The sequence below is a fragment of the Aquila chrysaetos genome, chromosome 23 (assembly GCF_900496995.4).
Source record: "Aquila chrysaetos chrysaetos chromosome 23, bAquChr1.4, whole genome shotgun sequence".
NCBI lineage: Eukaryota > Metazoa > Chordata > Aves > Accipitriformes > Accipitridae > Aquila > Aquila chrysaetos.
The window spans coordinates 8,294,038-8,311,009 of NC_044026.1; the positions used below are offsets into that span (position 1 = coordinate 8,294,038).

The 16,972-nt window shown below is 38.7% G+C and overlaps 1 protein-coding gene across 23 annotated transcripts in view; it reads left to right on the top strand.

Annotated features, from left to right (window-relative positions):
- INPP4A (inositol polyphosphate-4-phosphatase type I A) overlaps positions 1-16,972 on the top strand; it is a 128,836-nt gene that overhangs the window by 97,815 nt on the left and 14,049 nt on the right. For 20 of the 23 annotated variants that reach the window (XM_029998720.1, XM_029998717.1, XM_029998721.1 and 17 more), the window contains 6 exons: positions 3,226-3,258; positions 7,636-7,808; positions 9,242-9,365; positions 10,224-10,350; positions 12,646-12,786; positions 14,147-14,244. In XM_029998720.1, the coding sequence (XP_029854580.1) occupies positions 3,226-3,258; positions 7,636-7,808; positions 9,242-9,365; positions 10,224-10,350; positions 12,646-12,786; positions 14,147-14,244 (696 nt within the window). The remainder of the gene's footprint in view (positions 1-3,225; positions 3,259-7,635; positions 7,809-9,241; positions 9,366-10,223; positions 10,351-12,645; positions 12,787-14,146; positions 14,245-16,972) is intronic. The other 3 variants (XM_029998729.2, XM_029998728.2, XM_029998736.2) reach the window with 1 other exon arrangement.

A 16,972-nucleotide genomic window follows, 5' to 3' on the forward strand; every position in this document is an offset into this window, starting at 1 on the left:
TCCTGTTGGCTTCAGCTTCTTTGCAGAAATCAAAGCTTATTACAGTGAACCTTTATAAAAGATAAATAAAACATGAGAGAAGTGCAGCACTACTGCAACACTAATGGTCCCAGATGGGCTGCCAAAGCATAGGAGGGAAGCCAAGCAGTACCATTAGACTGAGCTGAACTTGGATGAACCTACTAGAGTTTAAAGCAAATTTTAACCCAAATTGTCAAAAGCTGTGGTGCTGAGGCACTCAATTAGTTAGACTTCTTGTAGCTGGAAGGTAGGAACTAGCAGTGCAAGCTCTCAGTGGAATAATCCTATCAAAATTTGAAGTAAAGTCAGTGCTGAATTGAATCCAGCGTAATGCCATGAGCATGTGAATGAAAGATATTCTTATCAGTTTAGGTTGACAGTTCTGCAGGCGTGCATTAAATTTCAGAATTATTTCATTTACATATGTACTTATTTGACTTATTCTCACATTCTTTATGTGTGGTCACTATGATTTGGCCACTTAATAGAGCAGGTGTGCCAAGCTAAGCTCTAGAAAGATTGGTTTGTATTTTCATTTCCTTTTTCCTGTGCTGTCTTATTGTTTGATGGCCCTTTGTCCCTTACATGTGTCTGTGACTTCATGTCCATCCCATTGTTAATGTTGCAGTAGAAGGCAGTACCTTAAGAAAAAGAAAGCAAGATGGAAGTTAAAATAAATGTTAATATATTTTTGTGTAGCTTTGTATATGTTACATATGATTTGCTTAGTATCTGAAATGACCATGTTTTTCTAGACTAGACTGACATTTTTGTGTATTATAAAGGAATAGGAGAGTTGGTTCTTGTTTCAGAATGTGTTCTCTGTTAATCTTTGACAAAATTTCTTCTACCAGTTTGATACCTTTAAATGTTTTTACTTGCTAGCTAGTTTACACGAAGTTTTACATGTATGCACATGAAAGTTTTATCGGTAAACTTCAGTGCACCTTCATATCAATGATTAAAAGTTGTGGATTTTTACTGTTAAAAAAAATAGAAAAAAATCTGTGGTGGGTGATATCAGAAGCTTTTCCCAAGACAATTTGATGCTGAAAGCATCTTAGAACAATCATTTTCTTTCATTTTCAGTTGATCTTTTAAATGTACCCTGGATCTTGACACTATGCCGTATAAAAGTGGAATTAGCTGCACTTAACCTACCAATGGGTTGGTTTGGGCCAAGAGTTTCTGTAACCTTTCCCTGCTGTTCCTCCAAAATAGGAAAAAATCTTTCCATTTAATCCACAGAACCTGGTACAGAAACATTAAATCAAGAAGTGTCACAAGCTTTAAAACAAAGGGGATTGCTGCCGTTTCCCATTGGTACCTAAGTGTCAGGATTAGATCTGAAGTCTGACTGTCAACCCATGTTGGGTGAATTTAATGTAAAAAATCCTGGAGAGGGAATCCTGTTTCTTAGGTATCTGGTGGAAACATTGTTTGTAGGTCTTAATGAGCAATTTGAATTGCTCTTGGGAAGTTTATTGTAAGCCAGGGCAAGCTGAGTACTTGATCACATTCTCATCAGATGTAGTTCCTAATTAACGGTCAGTATTTTTGACAGAGGAACAGGTTCAATACTATAAAAAAACTGGTCTTACTGAAATCAATGGGAATTTTCCCATTGGGTTACTTTCCTTGACTCCACACCAAACCTGGCCTGTTAAATGGTTTTAAACTAAAAGAAGGTAGATTCAGACTCAATACAAGGAAGAAATTTTTTACAATGAGGGTGGTGAAATACTGGAACAGGTTGCCCAGAGAGGTGATAAATGCCCTATCCCTGGAAACATTCAAGGTCAGATTGGACAGGGCTCTGAGCAACCTGATCTGGTTGAAGATGTCCCTGCTCACTGCAGGGGGGTTGGACTAGATGACCTTTAAATGTCCCTTCCAACCCAAACCATTCTCTGATTCTATTAATTCCCTTTCGCTGGCACTTTCCACAACTGATCATGGGAGTAATTTAGGGACAAAGAAGATCCTTTAGCTAAGTTCAAAATCACAACATTTTAAAGTTTCTCCTTGTCATCTATTCAAAGAACTAACAATTTTTCTGTTAGCAATTCTGAGTTTTGAATAAATGACACTGAGCAGAGAGCAGCCAGAAATTTTTTTGAAAGCAATGTAAAAACCAGCAAACCAAGATAGTTCCAGAATTGGTAAGAGAGAGACAGTGGAATGCTATTGAAGGACTTTAGAGGATCTTTCTAGAAATGAATGTTTGTGAAAGAAAATACTGCCTGAAATAGTAGAAGGGAGACTTAAGAAATTATTTTTAAATGTATTTTTGTTATAGGCTTAGGTGTTCATTACTAAAATTGCATGGGGGCATATAGCTTCTTTAATGAACATGATGAGTTTTAATTTACTGAGAGGTTTTTATCTCAGATTGTCTAGCTCAGCTGATTGTCCTAATGCATACAATTGAATTTGATATTTTCTGTTGTTATTTTCAAATTCATAATACATTGACTAGTGAATCTGGATATAAACAACAGAATTTTAAATCCTGTTAGCTTAATAAACTACTTTTCATTCATGCAAGACTTACTGTAACAGGGTGTATATTATTTTTTTACTGTTTGCATTGCAGTATAGTGTATTTTCATCTGACAGCTTGTTCCTCCCACAGAAGTGAGTGTGGAACACTCACAGGCTTCACTGGTGAGGTTTCAGCCCTTAATATACAATCTAATGCTTGTGGTAACTATTTCAGAAATTGTGTAACAGAAATTTGTCTAAGATAGCAAAGTACTGTTTCTTTATTACTCTTGCGTTGTGGGTGCCTTAATGTCATTTTCTGTTCAATGCATTGAACTTATTGCTAGTCTTTTGCTATTCTATTTAGCAGCCTTACTGCCAGCTTATTCTATAATTGCACTAAACCAGTGGTTCTCAAATTGCGCCCTGTGGATCACTGGGGATTGTCAGTACGCTTGCTGGTAATTCACAGAGAGCCCCTGAGCTAGCAGGTACTGGCTTTACTCCAAGTCCCCATCCAGATGTTCCTCTGATCAGAAACAGTGGAGTGGAGGAGACAGCCCATGCCCTCGGTGCCCGCAGGCAAAGGAGTATCCTGCTGAGCTCCTCTTCACTCAGTGAAAGTGTTTGAGAACCCTTGCATTGAGCATTTGAGTTGCTTATGTTTAGACTGTGTTGCTGCTCCTTAATCATGCATGTTGCCCCTCCATTTCTGTGCAGATTGCAGCCCTGCTCCAGAAGAATCTGGCCCAGGTATGTGCATTCATGGCTTCTGCTTCTTCTGAAAATTGCAAGAGTTTGTTCATAATTAACAACTGAACAAGTGCCTTGCTGTTAAGATTGACCATTTTGAAATGGTAATGCTCTGCAATATCATGTGAGTTACCTAAGCATATGAAGAAGTTATTATTTCCTAAATAATAGTGCAAGGGAGTATCTGGTAACCTCTCATGTCCAGGTATGGGAGAGCACTTGTTCATGGTCTGTTTGGTTTCTCCAGTTGATGTGTTTCAGCAACTGTTGTAGGTGACAATGGTTTGAGGCCTGTTCCAAATGTCATTGAAGTCTGTAGGAGTCTGACATTTCAGACATTTCAGACATGCCCTTTCATATGTGCTGTTGAGCTGGCCTTTCTGAATGAGAACTTGAACAAAACATGGAGCAGTCAACAAGGCTGATGGAAAGTCTCTGTTGTGGGTACACACCAAGCAGTGTTGGGCACTGCAAATCTAACGTTACAGAATACAGAATTTAGGAGACTTTCATCCCACTGTTAACCTTCTTTCCTCTGTCGTTGTACTTCTGCACACTTCTGTTGCGTTTACAAGGTCTGAATAATATGCCTCTGTAATACCACTGTCTCCCAGCTAGATGGCTGTACTTTCTCCCATTTGAGTGTAGTTTAATCTGAGTTCAGTGAAGGTTTAGTACTTGAACTGTTACAGCATGGGCTTCTGGGTTTAGTGAAACCAATGGGAATTAAAGCCCCGGTGCAGGTATGATTTTCATCTTCACAAAGTATATTAATGTTCTTCTCAGCTATCCATGCTGTTTCCTTCTATCACTGAGAAAATGTTTTTAATCAATAAAAGACTCCACAAGTTTTTAATTCCTGGAACATCCCTTTAGTATTTGCGAAATATGAATGTGGTGAATAAATGAATGCTTTTTCTTTATTTTTAAGATGGGAGTAATTAACAGCAGTCAGGTCACCCCAGCTGGGTACCCAGATATACCCAGAACTGCATCTTAAACTTAAGTAGCTGAAGCTGCAGTGTAGTGAAGCACTTAATGCTTGCTTCCCTCTGAACCCAAATGTGACCTGACTGTGTGCTTAAATGGGTTGCCAATTACACTGTACTGGATGAGGGCTAAGCAACTACAACTTATTTAATAAATCTCTTCTTTTAGACGTCATGAGTCCTTGCAACCCTGACCTAAACCAAGGGCAACTGCAGGTGCCCAGTACTTTGATTTATGGATGCTAGGGGTTTTTTAATATGAAAAGACTAAAAATATATTTTCAAGGCTCTGGAGAACAGTTATTTTAATAATATTTTTATTGCTGTGGAGAAGAGAGAGTCTTAGGGGGAAAAAAGCAAAAACTTTTCCAACCTGACATTACATCCTTGATTTATACAGGCTTTATGTATTAGGTTTTCTTAACAAGACATTATTTTTTTATAAAATAGTCAGTAATGTATAGTCAGAGATGGTCCACTATGTGAACTAATAGGCCTTCCCAGCATCCCTCACTTGCTCCCTCCCTCCCTCTCTCTTTCCCTCCCTCCCTCTCTCTTTCCCTCCCTCCCTCTCTCTCCCCCCACCCCCTTTCAAAATGACACATTTTAAAGTGTACATTAAGGTATGATTTTGGTCAGCAGCAGTCGTAAGAAAAATAGCAAAGACTTACAAGGCCAAAGTCTGGCCCTTATTTACCAGCCAGAATTCAGTTGTAGCTGTCTGAGTGGAGACTGCAGGATTTGTCTCCTGCTGTAAAATATAAGGCGCCTGAAGCAAATGACAGTCATCCTGTGGTTTTTTTTAAAATGGAATAGCTTTTAACATGAACTAGAAACCTCTGATTAAAAAGCTTGATTTGTGTCCCAGACATACCAACAGCTAGCTTGGACTAGGTCTCGGGCTGTTGTAAATCTGTAACAGCTTGTTGCATCTCCATTGTTTCAGCCCCTACGCCAAATCACCCTACCTATGGGTCTGCCCAGTGGAGTCTATAATAGTTTTTAAAAGTTCTGGTTGTCTCATAGAACATAACAGCAGAGCTCAGAGTAGATTGCACATTAGAATTAGTGCCTCATGATGTTTGAAGGTGCCATTGATTGATTTGATAGAAAATACACTTTCATTAATAAAGTTCTGTTAGGAAAATCAATGAGGGGAAGACAGAAGGACAGGAGAATCCAGGTGAAAGTTGAACACTTAGAGTCCTTTCACATTTATTTAAATGCTGCCAGTGAAATGTGCCAACCTGATAGGAGCCTGGGAGTGCAATTCCTTTTATTCCTGTTTATTGTTAATAGCAAGTACCATTAACTAAAAAATTAAAAGAACACAGGTGACACCTCTGTGAAGTAGGTAGCAAAAAGCATTTAGAATTTTGCAGACTGACAAGGGTTTGTTTTTTCATGGCCAAAATTTTAAACCAAGCGAATACACAGCACAGAGGATATTCGCTCATTACTCTGGATGAGCCATGGCATTGCATATGAGTGTCGGGAGGAAAAAAACATCTAACAATTGCTTTATCTTCAGACAGGCTGGTATACCACCAGTGTACTTTGTGATTACCACAGGCAAACATATCTTTCAAATGAAGTGCTGCCAGACACACAACAATTTTAAATCTCCACTGAGTTAATAACTAGACACATGTATATATATCCAGGCAATGAGATGATGATGATGTGCTGGAAGATCTTTTCAGTTCTTTTTGTCATTCTCATTTGTTTACAGAAAAGCACTTAAATGCAGTAAGAGAAACACTGTTAGTATCATCTGTGTTCTGCTTTTTAAGTGTTCATGGGGCCATGTTATGGCATCTGATTTATTTTGAGAGAAAATACTTAATAGAATATAAAAGACAAGCTGTAATTCCTTGCTGCTTCTTTTGATGTTTCCTGCTTTTTTTATGGCAATGGAACAGAGCCAAACAACTTCCCCTTTGTGTAGTTTATTAGGTTATCTATGTACAGCATAGAATAAAAGCAAAAAAGGATAGTTCTGTTAGTCTTGTCGGTTATGTTTCTGTTAGCAGACTTCCAAAGTTCCCATCTTTGGCTGGTTATCAAAGAAACGTTTATTATTACTAGCTCTTAGTCCTGCCTTTCAGTCAGAATCCCAAGCAACTTCCTTTCAGGGGCTTGAAGTACCCCATTCATGCAGGTTCTGATCTGTACATTGCCTTGTTCCTCAGCCAACCAGGCTGGGGGTTGTGTGTGTTCTGTTTATGAGCTCCAGTGCTTTTAAAAAAATAAAACACATTGTCCCTCCTTTTAAAAAGAGAAGTGTTCTTCTGTTTCAGCCTTACATTAAGGAGGGCAAAAGCAAAGCACTGTTCTATTTTCTTTTTATATTACAGAGAGAATGGATTTTGTTAAAGCATCTGAATAATTTTTCATAAGGTCACAGAAATGGGGTTTTAAAATTTGTGGTTGATTAAGACAAAAAGCAAAAGAAGGAAAGAAAAGAGACGGAGCTTCTGGGGCATTTTAAGGCAGAGAAATCTCTTAGGAAGAAGGAAGGCACAATGTTTGGGGTACTAAAATAGGACTTTGGCAACGCAGTTTCATTTCTGTGCTTCCTGTGTAGGACTTTGAACAGAGTCCCTCTGGGACATATCTCATGTATTTAAGTGGAAGTCAAGCTCAGACCTACTTCCAAGGATCTAGCTAAATCCCATCCAAATCGCTGTACTTAGTGTTTCTTGCTAGCTAGCTCTAAGCCTTCAAAGCCACTCAGCAGACAGAGGACACTTAGAAGAGTACCTAGATGAATTTTTCACCTCTCTGCCTTATTATTCCTATACTGCAAATGGGAGATAAGCATCGTCTTACCTCATTGAGGTGCAACAAGGATCAATAAGCTGGTGAGGCAGTTGAATGGTAAACTTGTGAGTCCAAAAAAGATTCAAAGGCAAGATATATGGGAGAAATCTCATGGACAGAAATGGCTAAGCAGATGTTCACTGTTTCTGTTATATGACAGACTCCATACTCTCTGTCCATGTATGCACTGTGAAAGGGTGTGTTTGAACATGCACACACAGTGATACACACTTGTGTATATAGATACTCATCTCTCTGTTATACTTTCCGAATCAGCTATTGTATAGCCTGTTTTGTGGGCACAAATCTTGGAGCTATTACATGGTCAGGAAAGTCATAACAGCCTTACAGAGTAAAGTTCTCCATATTTTCCTCATACGATAACCAGTCTGTAAGATTACTTAGTTAATAACAAGAAGGGAGTAACCAGCCAGCCAAAATAAAACAAGCCCTAAATGTGAATTATCAACAACTTTGACTTGCAACAGGATGTTTTTTCTTAATGCATGTTTGTTTGTTTCAAATAAAGTACTTACAGTGCTGCTAATTTTTTTCTTTTAACCAGGTGAATGGAGCGAAGCTCTTTATCCCTTGCTGACAACACTCACAGACTGCGTAGCCATGATGAGTGACAAGGCAAAGAAAGCCATGGTCTTTTTATTAATGCAGGACAGTGCCCCGACAATAGGGCTCTGCCTGAGCCTTCAGTATCGCAGGGATGTTGTCTTCTGCCAAACTGTAAGCAAGCAAATATGCATGATTTGATTGCACTTCAACATGTGGTGGGTTTTATATGAAATATGAAAGATACCAGTTTCAGAATTTTTAAGATCTATTCTACTCTCAGGTTTAACACTGATCTCCTCTCACAGGCTGTGCTATCCTGTCCTTACTGGTCACTTACATGCATTTGACAATAGATAACTTAAGTGTCCCCTTGGATATACATTCACTATTTAAAAAAAAAATTATTCCAGAACTAGTGAAAATATACTGCACTCTACAGAAACCTTTGCCTTCCAATGCCACCAGACTAAAACCAGAAGTAAGATGTGAAAGAGGGCAAAAAAAAAGCCCATGAGCAGAAAGTGTACTCCCTCAGTTACCTTTTGTTGTTTTACGTATTGAGAAAACCAACGGGACCTGTGGTACCTAAGGAAAAAAAGTCCAGCTACAAGGAGAGAAATGAGTGCTGGTTTTTTTTCCTAGAAGTTCTGTTTCTGGGCCTGCTGGGGTCTCTTGTGTCAGCCACTGACTAGCAGGTGTCTGCACTAAAAAACCTTCCACATTTCTGCCCACTACGCTTCTGTACTGTGTCTTATTATACCATGAAATCGGTATCTTGTTCATTTATTTCAAACAGCTCATCTCTTGGACATTGTTTGGTAGGGCTGTTGTTCCAAAACATAATATCTCATAGAGATAAATTATGGGAATTTTTCTATACAAAACCCACTCCATATTGCAGGTAATTTTTAAACTCAATGCATTGAATATGTTTACCTGTCATAAACAGAACTTTATTCCCTTCTGTTTAATTCTGTGACAGTCATACACCTGTGTACGTAGCATATGGCAATCACCTGGGAAATTCCTTTGTTGACAGAGTGAATTAAGACTAGTACTGATCTTAGATCTTAGTACAAGGTCTTCAGGACCTTGTCCTGAATATCTTGTAACAGTAGAGTTTGAGTCTCTGCATAGTGCAAACAGATATTGCATTTTTAAGCTTTCTCAAAATGTCCTTTTTTTAAAAAAATCATTTATTCATACTACCAAAATTCATGGCCTGGAACTAGCTGTGTTGCTTTTCCATCTGTAACTAAAACAATTCTCCACAGAGACTCTTGTAATTCATATGTTGTAGACCCTAATACAAGTGATTGTGTCCAAAAACAAATAGAAGCAAGATCAACAGCAGTCCCATTTTGGGAGAGCTTGCAAGATGAAGGCAGTGTGCCCTAAGTCTGATTTTATGAATGTTTTGGATTTTTGTTGGTTGGTTGTCTCTCTTCAGCTGCAAGGAGAAAAAAAAGAGTGACATTTAAGGGAAAAGAGCATCAGTCTGACATGTTATGGCATCTCTTGTATGTGGTATTCTTTCTGTTTGGGGCTGAAGAGCCTGTTTTTGTATTGAATCATTTCACTCTTATCTGTTTTCTCTCTCACAGCTGACAGCTCTCATTTGTGGTTTCATTATCAAGCTGAGGAACTGCCTGCATGACGATGGATTTCTAAGACAACTCTACACCATTGGCTTGCTGGCACAGTTTGAGAGCCTGCTGAGCACTTATGGTAAAAGCACAGGGCAAGTGGGTGGTATTAGCTGCTGAGTCAGCAAATTCTGCATTAAATTGGCTATAGCAGAATATGAGTGTTTGGAACAATCTGCAGCTCAGCTAGAAAACAATTTTGAAAACTGAAATGCAAAACCAGATTATATGTGGAGTACTTAATTAGTTAACAACTCTGAATTTCTTCGCATTTAATTGAACTACTTCTAAAAGATAAAGTGTACTTGCCTTATAATATAATGTCAAAGGTTTAAAAAAAGACAAAACATATCATAGTGATTGTTTTTTCAGAAAAGAAATGGATTAAAGTTCTGCTAAGCTGGGAGAAACTGTGCCCAAAATACGCTTTTTGAATTTTCTTGACCTCCTGTAATCCTGCAGTACAAAGTGAGATTGAAGAGAGAATACAAAAAGGGAAAGTACTTCAGTCGAAAGTGTTTCACTCCTGTGTCTGAACAGCCATCTGGATGCCAGTTAGGGAAGGCTTTACTGAACGAATCCAGAATACCTTGTAACTTTTCCAACACGCTTTTCCTACACAAAGGATATCATGGCTTTGACAATGCTTAGAAGTACTTACTAGCGTCATCTAAATTGGAAAATCAGCATATAATCTACTTGAAGAGCGGTAGTCTGGACTGAGCTAGATAATTGCTGTTTTCTAAACTTGCTAAACTCATAAAGTCAACCCTGACATTGTGTGCAGTCTGTAGGTCAAGGAGAAGGCCTGGGCTCCAGAGCCTCCACGTCCATAGAACTTCTTTATGAGACCAATGACCTATGGTCATCATCAAATTGATGAAGGGAAGTTGTACGCAACAAGTAATGATTACGATTCACTTTTTTCTCCTTGATTTAGGTGAGGAGCTGGCAATGCTGGAGGACATGAGTTTGGGAATCATGGACTTGAGGAATGTAACCTTTAAAGTAACTCAGGCCACATCAAATACATCTACTGACATGCTGCCAGTCATCACCGGAAATCGGTAAAAAAAAAAAGTGGCGGGGGGAGCAGGAAGTGGGATGGGACTGCAGGCACAAGAAGCAGTGATAGTGCACTTGAATTATGTGCTTTTTGTACTGTGTTGTTTTTCTTCTCAGAACTTCAAATAAATGTTTTGGAGTTACTCATTTTTACTGATGTTTCATTTTACAGGGAGGTAAGCTGGAAAGGGGTATATGGCAAGGCTCGAACCATGGCAGTATTGGTTTATGAATAAATATCATCTTGACCTAGCCATCCACAATCATAAGCCAGAAGTATTCAATCTTTTCTTAAGCACTTGTGCTGTTTTTAAATCTCAGACTGACTTTTGAGGCTGATCTCATTGTCTGAAATTCACTGCTGTTGATCAGTTGGTCACTGCTTCACTGTATGCCACTGACTAAGGGGCTGCTGTTAGCACAACGGGACATGGAACGTATATCAGGCAGTTGATGGGCTGCTGCTGAGGTGAGGCCTATTTAGGGTCAATTAGGATCAATTTCCAGACTATCGGGGCCAGACTGCTGCTCATTTTGGCCACTTGTCTGAAAAGAGGTATTTTCAAGTTTGAGCTTAAAAGCAATTTTTGTTTTAAAAGTCTGAAGTAACAAACATTCACATCCTCACATAAAGTGGAGCGGGAGTGATCTGTTACAGCCTTATTATGATAGGAAGCATTTACAACAGAGTCACAGTTCAATTTGAATGCCTCAGCCTGCTTATCAGCTGGCCTTGCACTGGTTTCTGACATGGGGCTGATGGGCCCCTGCAATAGAACTCTTGCCCAGAGAGAGCCAGTTCACAGATGGGGATGAAGCTGTGGAAAGACCGAGGCCTCACAGAAATCGATGTTTTAATGTTTCTGTGTTTCAGTCTTTAGAATCTTTTCATTTTTAATCTGATTTCTGGAGGAAATAAGGCTTATTCGATTACAGTGTGCTGTACCAAGCTCCACTGGAGCTTTGCCCAGTTTCATCCACATCTGAAAAAGAGCTAGAGTTCTCAAAGATAAAAACATTTAGAGGAACTTTGTTAAGTTAAGGTTCACATGCAATGAAAAGTGCCTCAGCTGAAGGAGGTCTGCAGTACAATCATGTACGTTACAGAAATTGCTGAGACCTCTGGAAATGGCTGACAGCTGACAGAAAATTCTGTTCCAAGAAAATCTTTAGTTGAAACTTCCCATCAGCTATAGGACAATAATCAGCAGGAAACCGGTCTTCATTAGTTTCAGGTCTGATAGTGTTGCTTATTCTTTTGCTGTCTAGATTTTACTCAAGAAAGAGAAGAAAGAAATTGTGTATTTATTTTGGTGCAAACTATTGGAAGCTTTACATTTAGAGGTGAAAATAGGTTTTTTGCTTTCAGACAAAGCATAGGATTTGCATGTCCATCCAATGTAAGTGTGGGACAGACCAATTTTGATTACCTTATTATATACTTCTCAGAGTTCTTTTGCTATACTTGAGCGTATATGCTGTACTTGAGAGTTCTGCACTGTTAAGACTTGGACATAACACCAAGGTATTGTTGCTGATAGGTTAACAGACAGCACACAAACCACAGTAGCTTGTGTCTTGGCATTTCCAACATAGGGTAGTATGACATACCTTAGTCTGCACTGATGTTATGAGATAAGGTAAGTTGCGTTACCTCACGTATGCCATGAGATAAAGCATACACAGTGCTCTTTGCTGTAGCTCAGCTGACCCAAGGTAACCTGTTGTGCTGCAGGAGCAGCTTGTAGGTCTGAGTGATAAGTTTCTGTATCAGTGCTTTTGTTAGCTCCCCCTTCAATTTATGCTTGGGTTGCTACTATCATTGCCTCTATCCTTCTGCTCAGAAAAGTCAGTACTACTTACTGTATCCAAAAATGTGTCCTTTTATGCATGTGCATCATCACTAGCCTTTATCATTTTAAAATCAAATATCCTTTACTCTTGATGAGATGGGGACATGCCAAAATTTGGCTTTTTCTACCCAAGTTGTACAAGAGCTGCAGTATTAATGAGCAGAGCAAAATCAGCTTTTGTGAGGAAATTGGCAGATATGATTAAAATGTCCATGAGGATGCAAAATCAGCATTACAGGTTGCTGCAGGTTTGTTTTTGAACTAGAATAGCTTTTCTGATTAAGAGCAAGCTGTGGCAGTTCCTTAAAGTCCTCAGTTTTGACTGATACTTATTTTTTAATAGTTGTATTATGTTCTAGATATTATCCCTCTTTACCTAAATAACACATTCTCAGAATGTAGCTTTTTGATCTTTATGTCTAATAGCTGCTTATTTCTTTGCAGTGATGGATTTAATGTGAGGATCCCTTTGCCAAGCGCCTTGTTTGATTTGTTGCCACGAGAGATTCAAAGTGGCATGTTACTGAGGGTTCAGCCTGTTCTTTTCAATGTGGGAATCAATGAGCAGCAAACGCTAGCAGAGAAGTATGTATTCAGTCATGCAAGCTCAAACTTAATGGCAGTTCAGCAATCTCCTGTTCTGATGGAAGTATGTCTCTATGGATTAGCACTGTTGCATTACTAACTGTAATTCAGTTTCTCCAACACACAAACAAGGGAATACTGAATGAAGCTGTCAAATGCAAAACAAAAAAAAAGGAGGTCCTTCTTTATACGGCCCATAGCTGTGGAGCTCCTTACCTCATGGGTTTGAGTCTAGTGCAGGTTTATGTGGTTCAGAAGTGAATTTACAGAAAAGGAAACCTGTCATGGGCTATTTGACATAGAGGTACTGCTTGTGACACAAGACCTCTGTGGGTGACAGATCACTAGAGGCTGAGAGATCATTCTGAGTATTGCCGTGTATTTGCCCTCTTGGTTTTGCACTCTCCCTTAGACTTCCTCGTCTGGCCACTGTCAAAAAACAGGATAATGGGCTAGATTGACCTTTGTTTTAACATATCTTTGCAGTACTTATGTAATGCAACAGTGTTCTTGTAAAGCTGAAAAATATAATTATGTAATTATATTTGCTAGGGAAACTGTTCAGTTTTGGAAGAGCCACCAGAGCTTCCCTTTGTTATGGCCATGTCCTGTAAAGAATACATTGACAGAGCACTGCTCTGACGGAGAACTCCAGTGAAGTCAGGCACATGCATGTTGTGACAGCAGCCTTGGTACTGGGGTGGAGCGTGCAGTATGATGGTGGACAGCTAGAAAAAGTCTAACAAAGGCATTCCAGCAGTTACTGTTGTCCTATGTTGCCTATAAAGGGAGCCCAAGGTGACTAGCATAGTTACAGATGTCAACACTGTGTGTGTGTATCTATGTATGTAGATATAGTTAGATGAGATGAATCATGGCATCATTGACAATATTTATTACATTCATGGTTTATTACTCCTAGATCTGTATTTCTCATTTACATATCTAAAGTCAAAGTTCTTAATCCTATCTACTGGTGTTATAGTATTATTAGCTTATGAACTAAACTAGTAAATCTGTTATTAAAAGCTTGAATTTAGGCAAAATGATTTACCAGATGTGTCTCTCTTTCAATATTAAATACCCAAAAGCCAAAGAATTTTAAATACTATTTTCTACAAGATTTTTCTTTCACCTTCCTTCCCACTTTCCCCCTCACACTCATATGTTTTCTTTTCCTGTAATGAATCACTACAACACTTCTCTGTTACACTTTACTCTGCTTTTGAATGGTTAGGAATTTCATGGGCTGAATCTTTAAACTGTTTTCTGGTAGTCATATTGCCAAGTGCAGTTGTTTCAAAGAAGAGGAGAAACCTTTTACCTTGAGTTTAACTGTTCCCTCCTTTACCTTTTAAAGGTTTGGAGACACCTCACTGCAAGAAGTAATTAACATGGAAAGCTTAGTGCGGTTGAATTCGTATTTTGAGCAGTTCAAGGAAGTTTTGCCTGATGATTGTAAGTATTTGGTAATTAATGGCAAATTTGGTTGAACAACACAACTCGGGCTGATTTTTTCATTTGTTTGCTTCATGCTAGTTGTTTAAATGTTGATGATAACGCTAGCAGTAGTAACCTCCAAGAAATGATGCAACTCTATTTTAATACATTAGTACTAAGTAGAGCAGATTCAAGAGGTTTAAAGGGCAGTCTGATTAACTTTCCTTTTTTTAATTTACTTTTACTTTACATCTCTTTCTAAGTGGCATTATGTGCTGTGTAAGCATGCAGCTAGGCAGTTAGATTACCATGAGGGGAAGGCATAAAAGTGACAGGTTATAGCAGCAGCACTTTTATATTCAGTTTTTGGTCATATTCTCTGAACTTGTGATAACCTGCACAGAGCGCAACTGCCAGTTTTTAGGAACTTAATCACTTTCCCTCTGCTTATCCTTTGGCACTTTCCTATAATTGTTGCATCTGCAGCCAGCGACAGAGAAGTCTAGCACCTGGAAGAGAGACAATAGCTACAAGCTTGAATTTTACTGGTTATATAAGAAAATTTCTTGCTTGTTACTGTTTTTTTGGGAGGCAGTGGCATAAATATTATTTACATGTGACCACAAAAATGGTGAAAATTCATTGATTCATTATTAGTATCAAACCTCTTGTAGGCTGATTTCATGGGTCCCACAACTGCAGTTTTATTGCAGAAATACAAATGCAATGTGCCACAGGATAGTAAGAATTCTGTCTGTTAAAGTACGTTATTGTACTTTCAATTACCCTGGATTTTTTTTGATGCAGCTGAGAGCAGAAGCTGTTTCCCTCCTTCCAGACATTTATAATCCTGCATAATTAATACTCTGAAATTTTAGCTGCAAAGTTTTGATTTTTTATTATATAGTAGTCTAGCATCAGACTTTCTTGTAAAGTTCAAAAGTTAATCAATTTAAAGTGATTTTTCTTCTGCTTTTCTCCCCCATACTTTATATCTCTGTCTAGTCTTCCATAATAACAGCTCCCATTCAGCTCCTTCCTCTCCTCTTTGATTTTGCTTGCTTTTTTTTTTACTTCAGTCTCCTCCCAAGTCCCCAAACCTCTTATGTTGATCCAATCATCTTTTAGCTTTTGCCTTTTTTCCTGACACTTTTTTTTAATCCTGCAATTTGTCTTCTGTTCTGTCATTTGTTCCTTCTCTTTTCATGTTTTTTGAACTCTGTTTTAACTTTATACTTATTCTCCTCTGTTTTTAAAGAGCACTGGTGCCATGACCTTGAGTTTCTTATTTACCAGTAACACTTAACGCTTTATACCAGAGGTGGTTCTTCAAGTAACTTGAAGTTGTGAACAAGGCTGGCATGCAGTGTTGGACAGGTGGCGTTAACATGATCCCTAACAGTGAAAGAAGACAAAATAGTCTTGTGTCCACCTGCTTTTTCTCCCTTACTCTGGGTACTTGTCATTACATTGATCTCTGCCACATGAAATGAATACCACAAAGGTGGAAAATCTTCCTTCTGCCAAAACTTCTTTCTGCTTCACTCTTTGTCCTGGGTAAATGCTGATATATTGTACCTGGTTTTGCAATCCAGCTTGGACAAACGGTTTGTGGTTATAAATATTAAGCAAAAGTTTTGATTAGAAGTGTGAAAAAAATATTGCGAGTGTCCCAGCAAGTGTGTTAGAGATGCTCTGTGAAAAGCTGAGATTATATGGACAAACCTGGGACTGTGGTTGTCATAAGGAAGGTGTGAGGGTGTGTTTTGTACCTCCTCTGTGGTGATATTTAGGACGTACAAAGTGAAACATACTTTTCCATGAACCCTTGTCAAGAGAGAATAACATTTTACATTTAACTGTAAACCAGGTGGTTATTATGACCAGCCAGTGGTGTAGTCTGTGGTAAGTAAGTAGAGGCAAAAGGAAAACCAGGCAGGTCATTCTAGGGGACAAGAGGCCTAGTGAAGTATCTTCTGGCAGCTTGTAGGAAATTTTCCCTTCAAGAACAATACACAAGGAAAGGTGATTCCTGATCCACTGTCCTTGTCCCTGTGCTCTTAATTCTGGCCCCAAAACTGAGCCCTGGGGAACACCTCTTGTGACCGGCCACCGACTGGGTTTAACTTCCATTCACCACAACTCTTTGGGCCCAGCCATCCAGCCAGTTTTTTAGCCAGCAAACAGTACATCCATCCAAGCCATGAGCCGCCAGTTTCTCCAGGAGAATGCTGTGGAAAACAGTGTCAAAGGCTTTACTAAAGTCTAGGTATACAACATCCACAGCCTATCCCTCATCCACGAAGTGGTCGCCTTGTCATAGAAGGAGATCAGGTTAGTCTAACATACTCTTTGCTGTGAGAAGATACATGGTCCAAAAATAAAACCTCATATTTCACCCATGTGGGGTTCTTTTTGTCACATAGTCATTTTTTAACAGTGCATGCCTCCTTATTTATCCAGTCACAGCTTTAGTTGGTGTCATCTGTAGGTACCTCTTTAAAAAAAAAACACAAAAAGATGACCTATTTAATACTTGATTGTCTTGAGTATCTTTCTATGTATGTAAGAGATGATGTGTAACACTTTGAACATATGACTACTGAAAGCATTCTAAAATACTGAAAAAATTCAACTGATTTATTTCCACTTAGTGAAATATTAATAAACATATCATGATAGTGTAGTGTCCTGTTGGAAAGAGTGTTTCTTGTAACTGGAAACTGGCCAGCTTGCAAATTTAAAA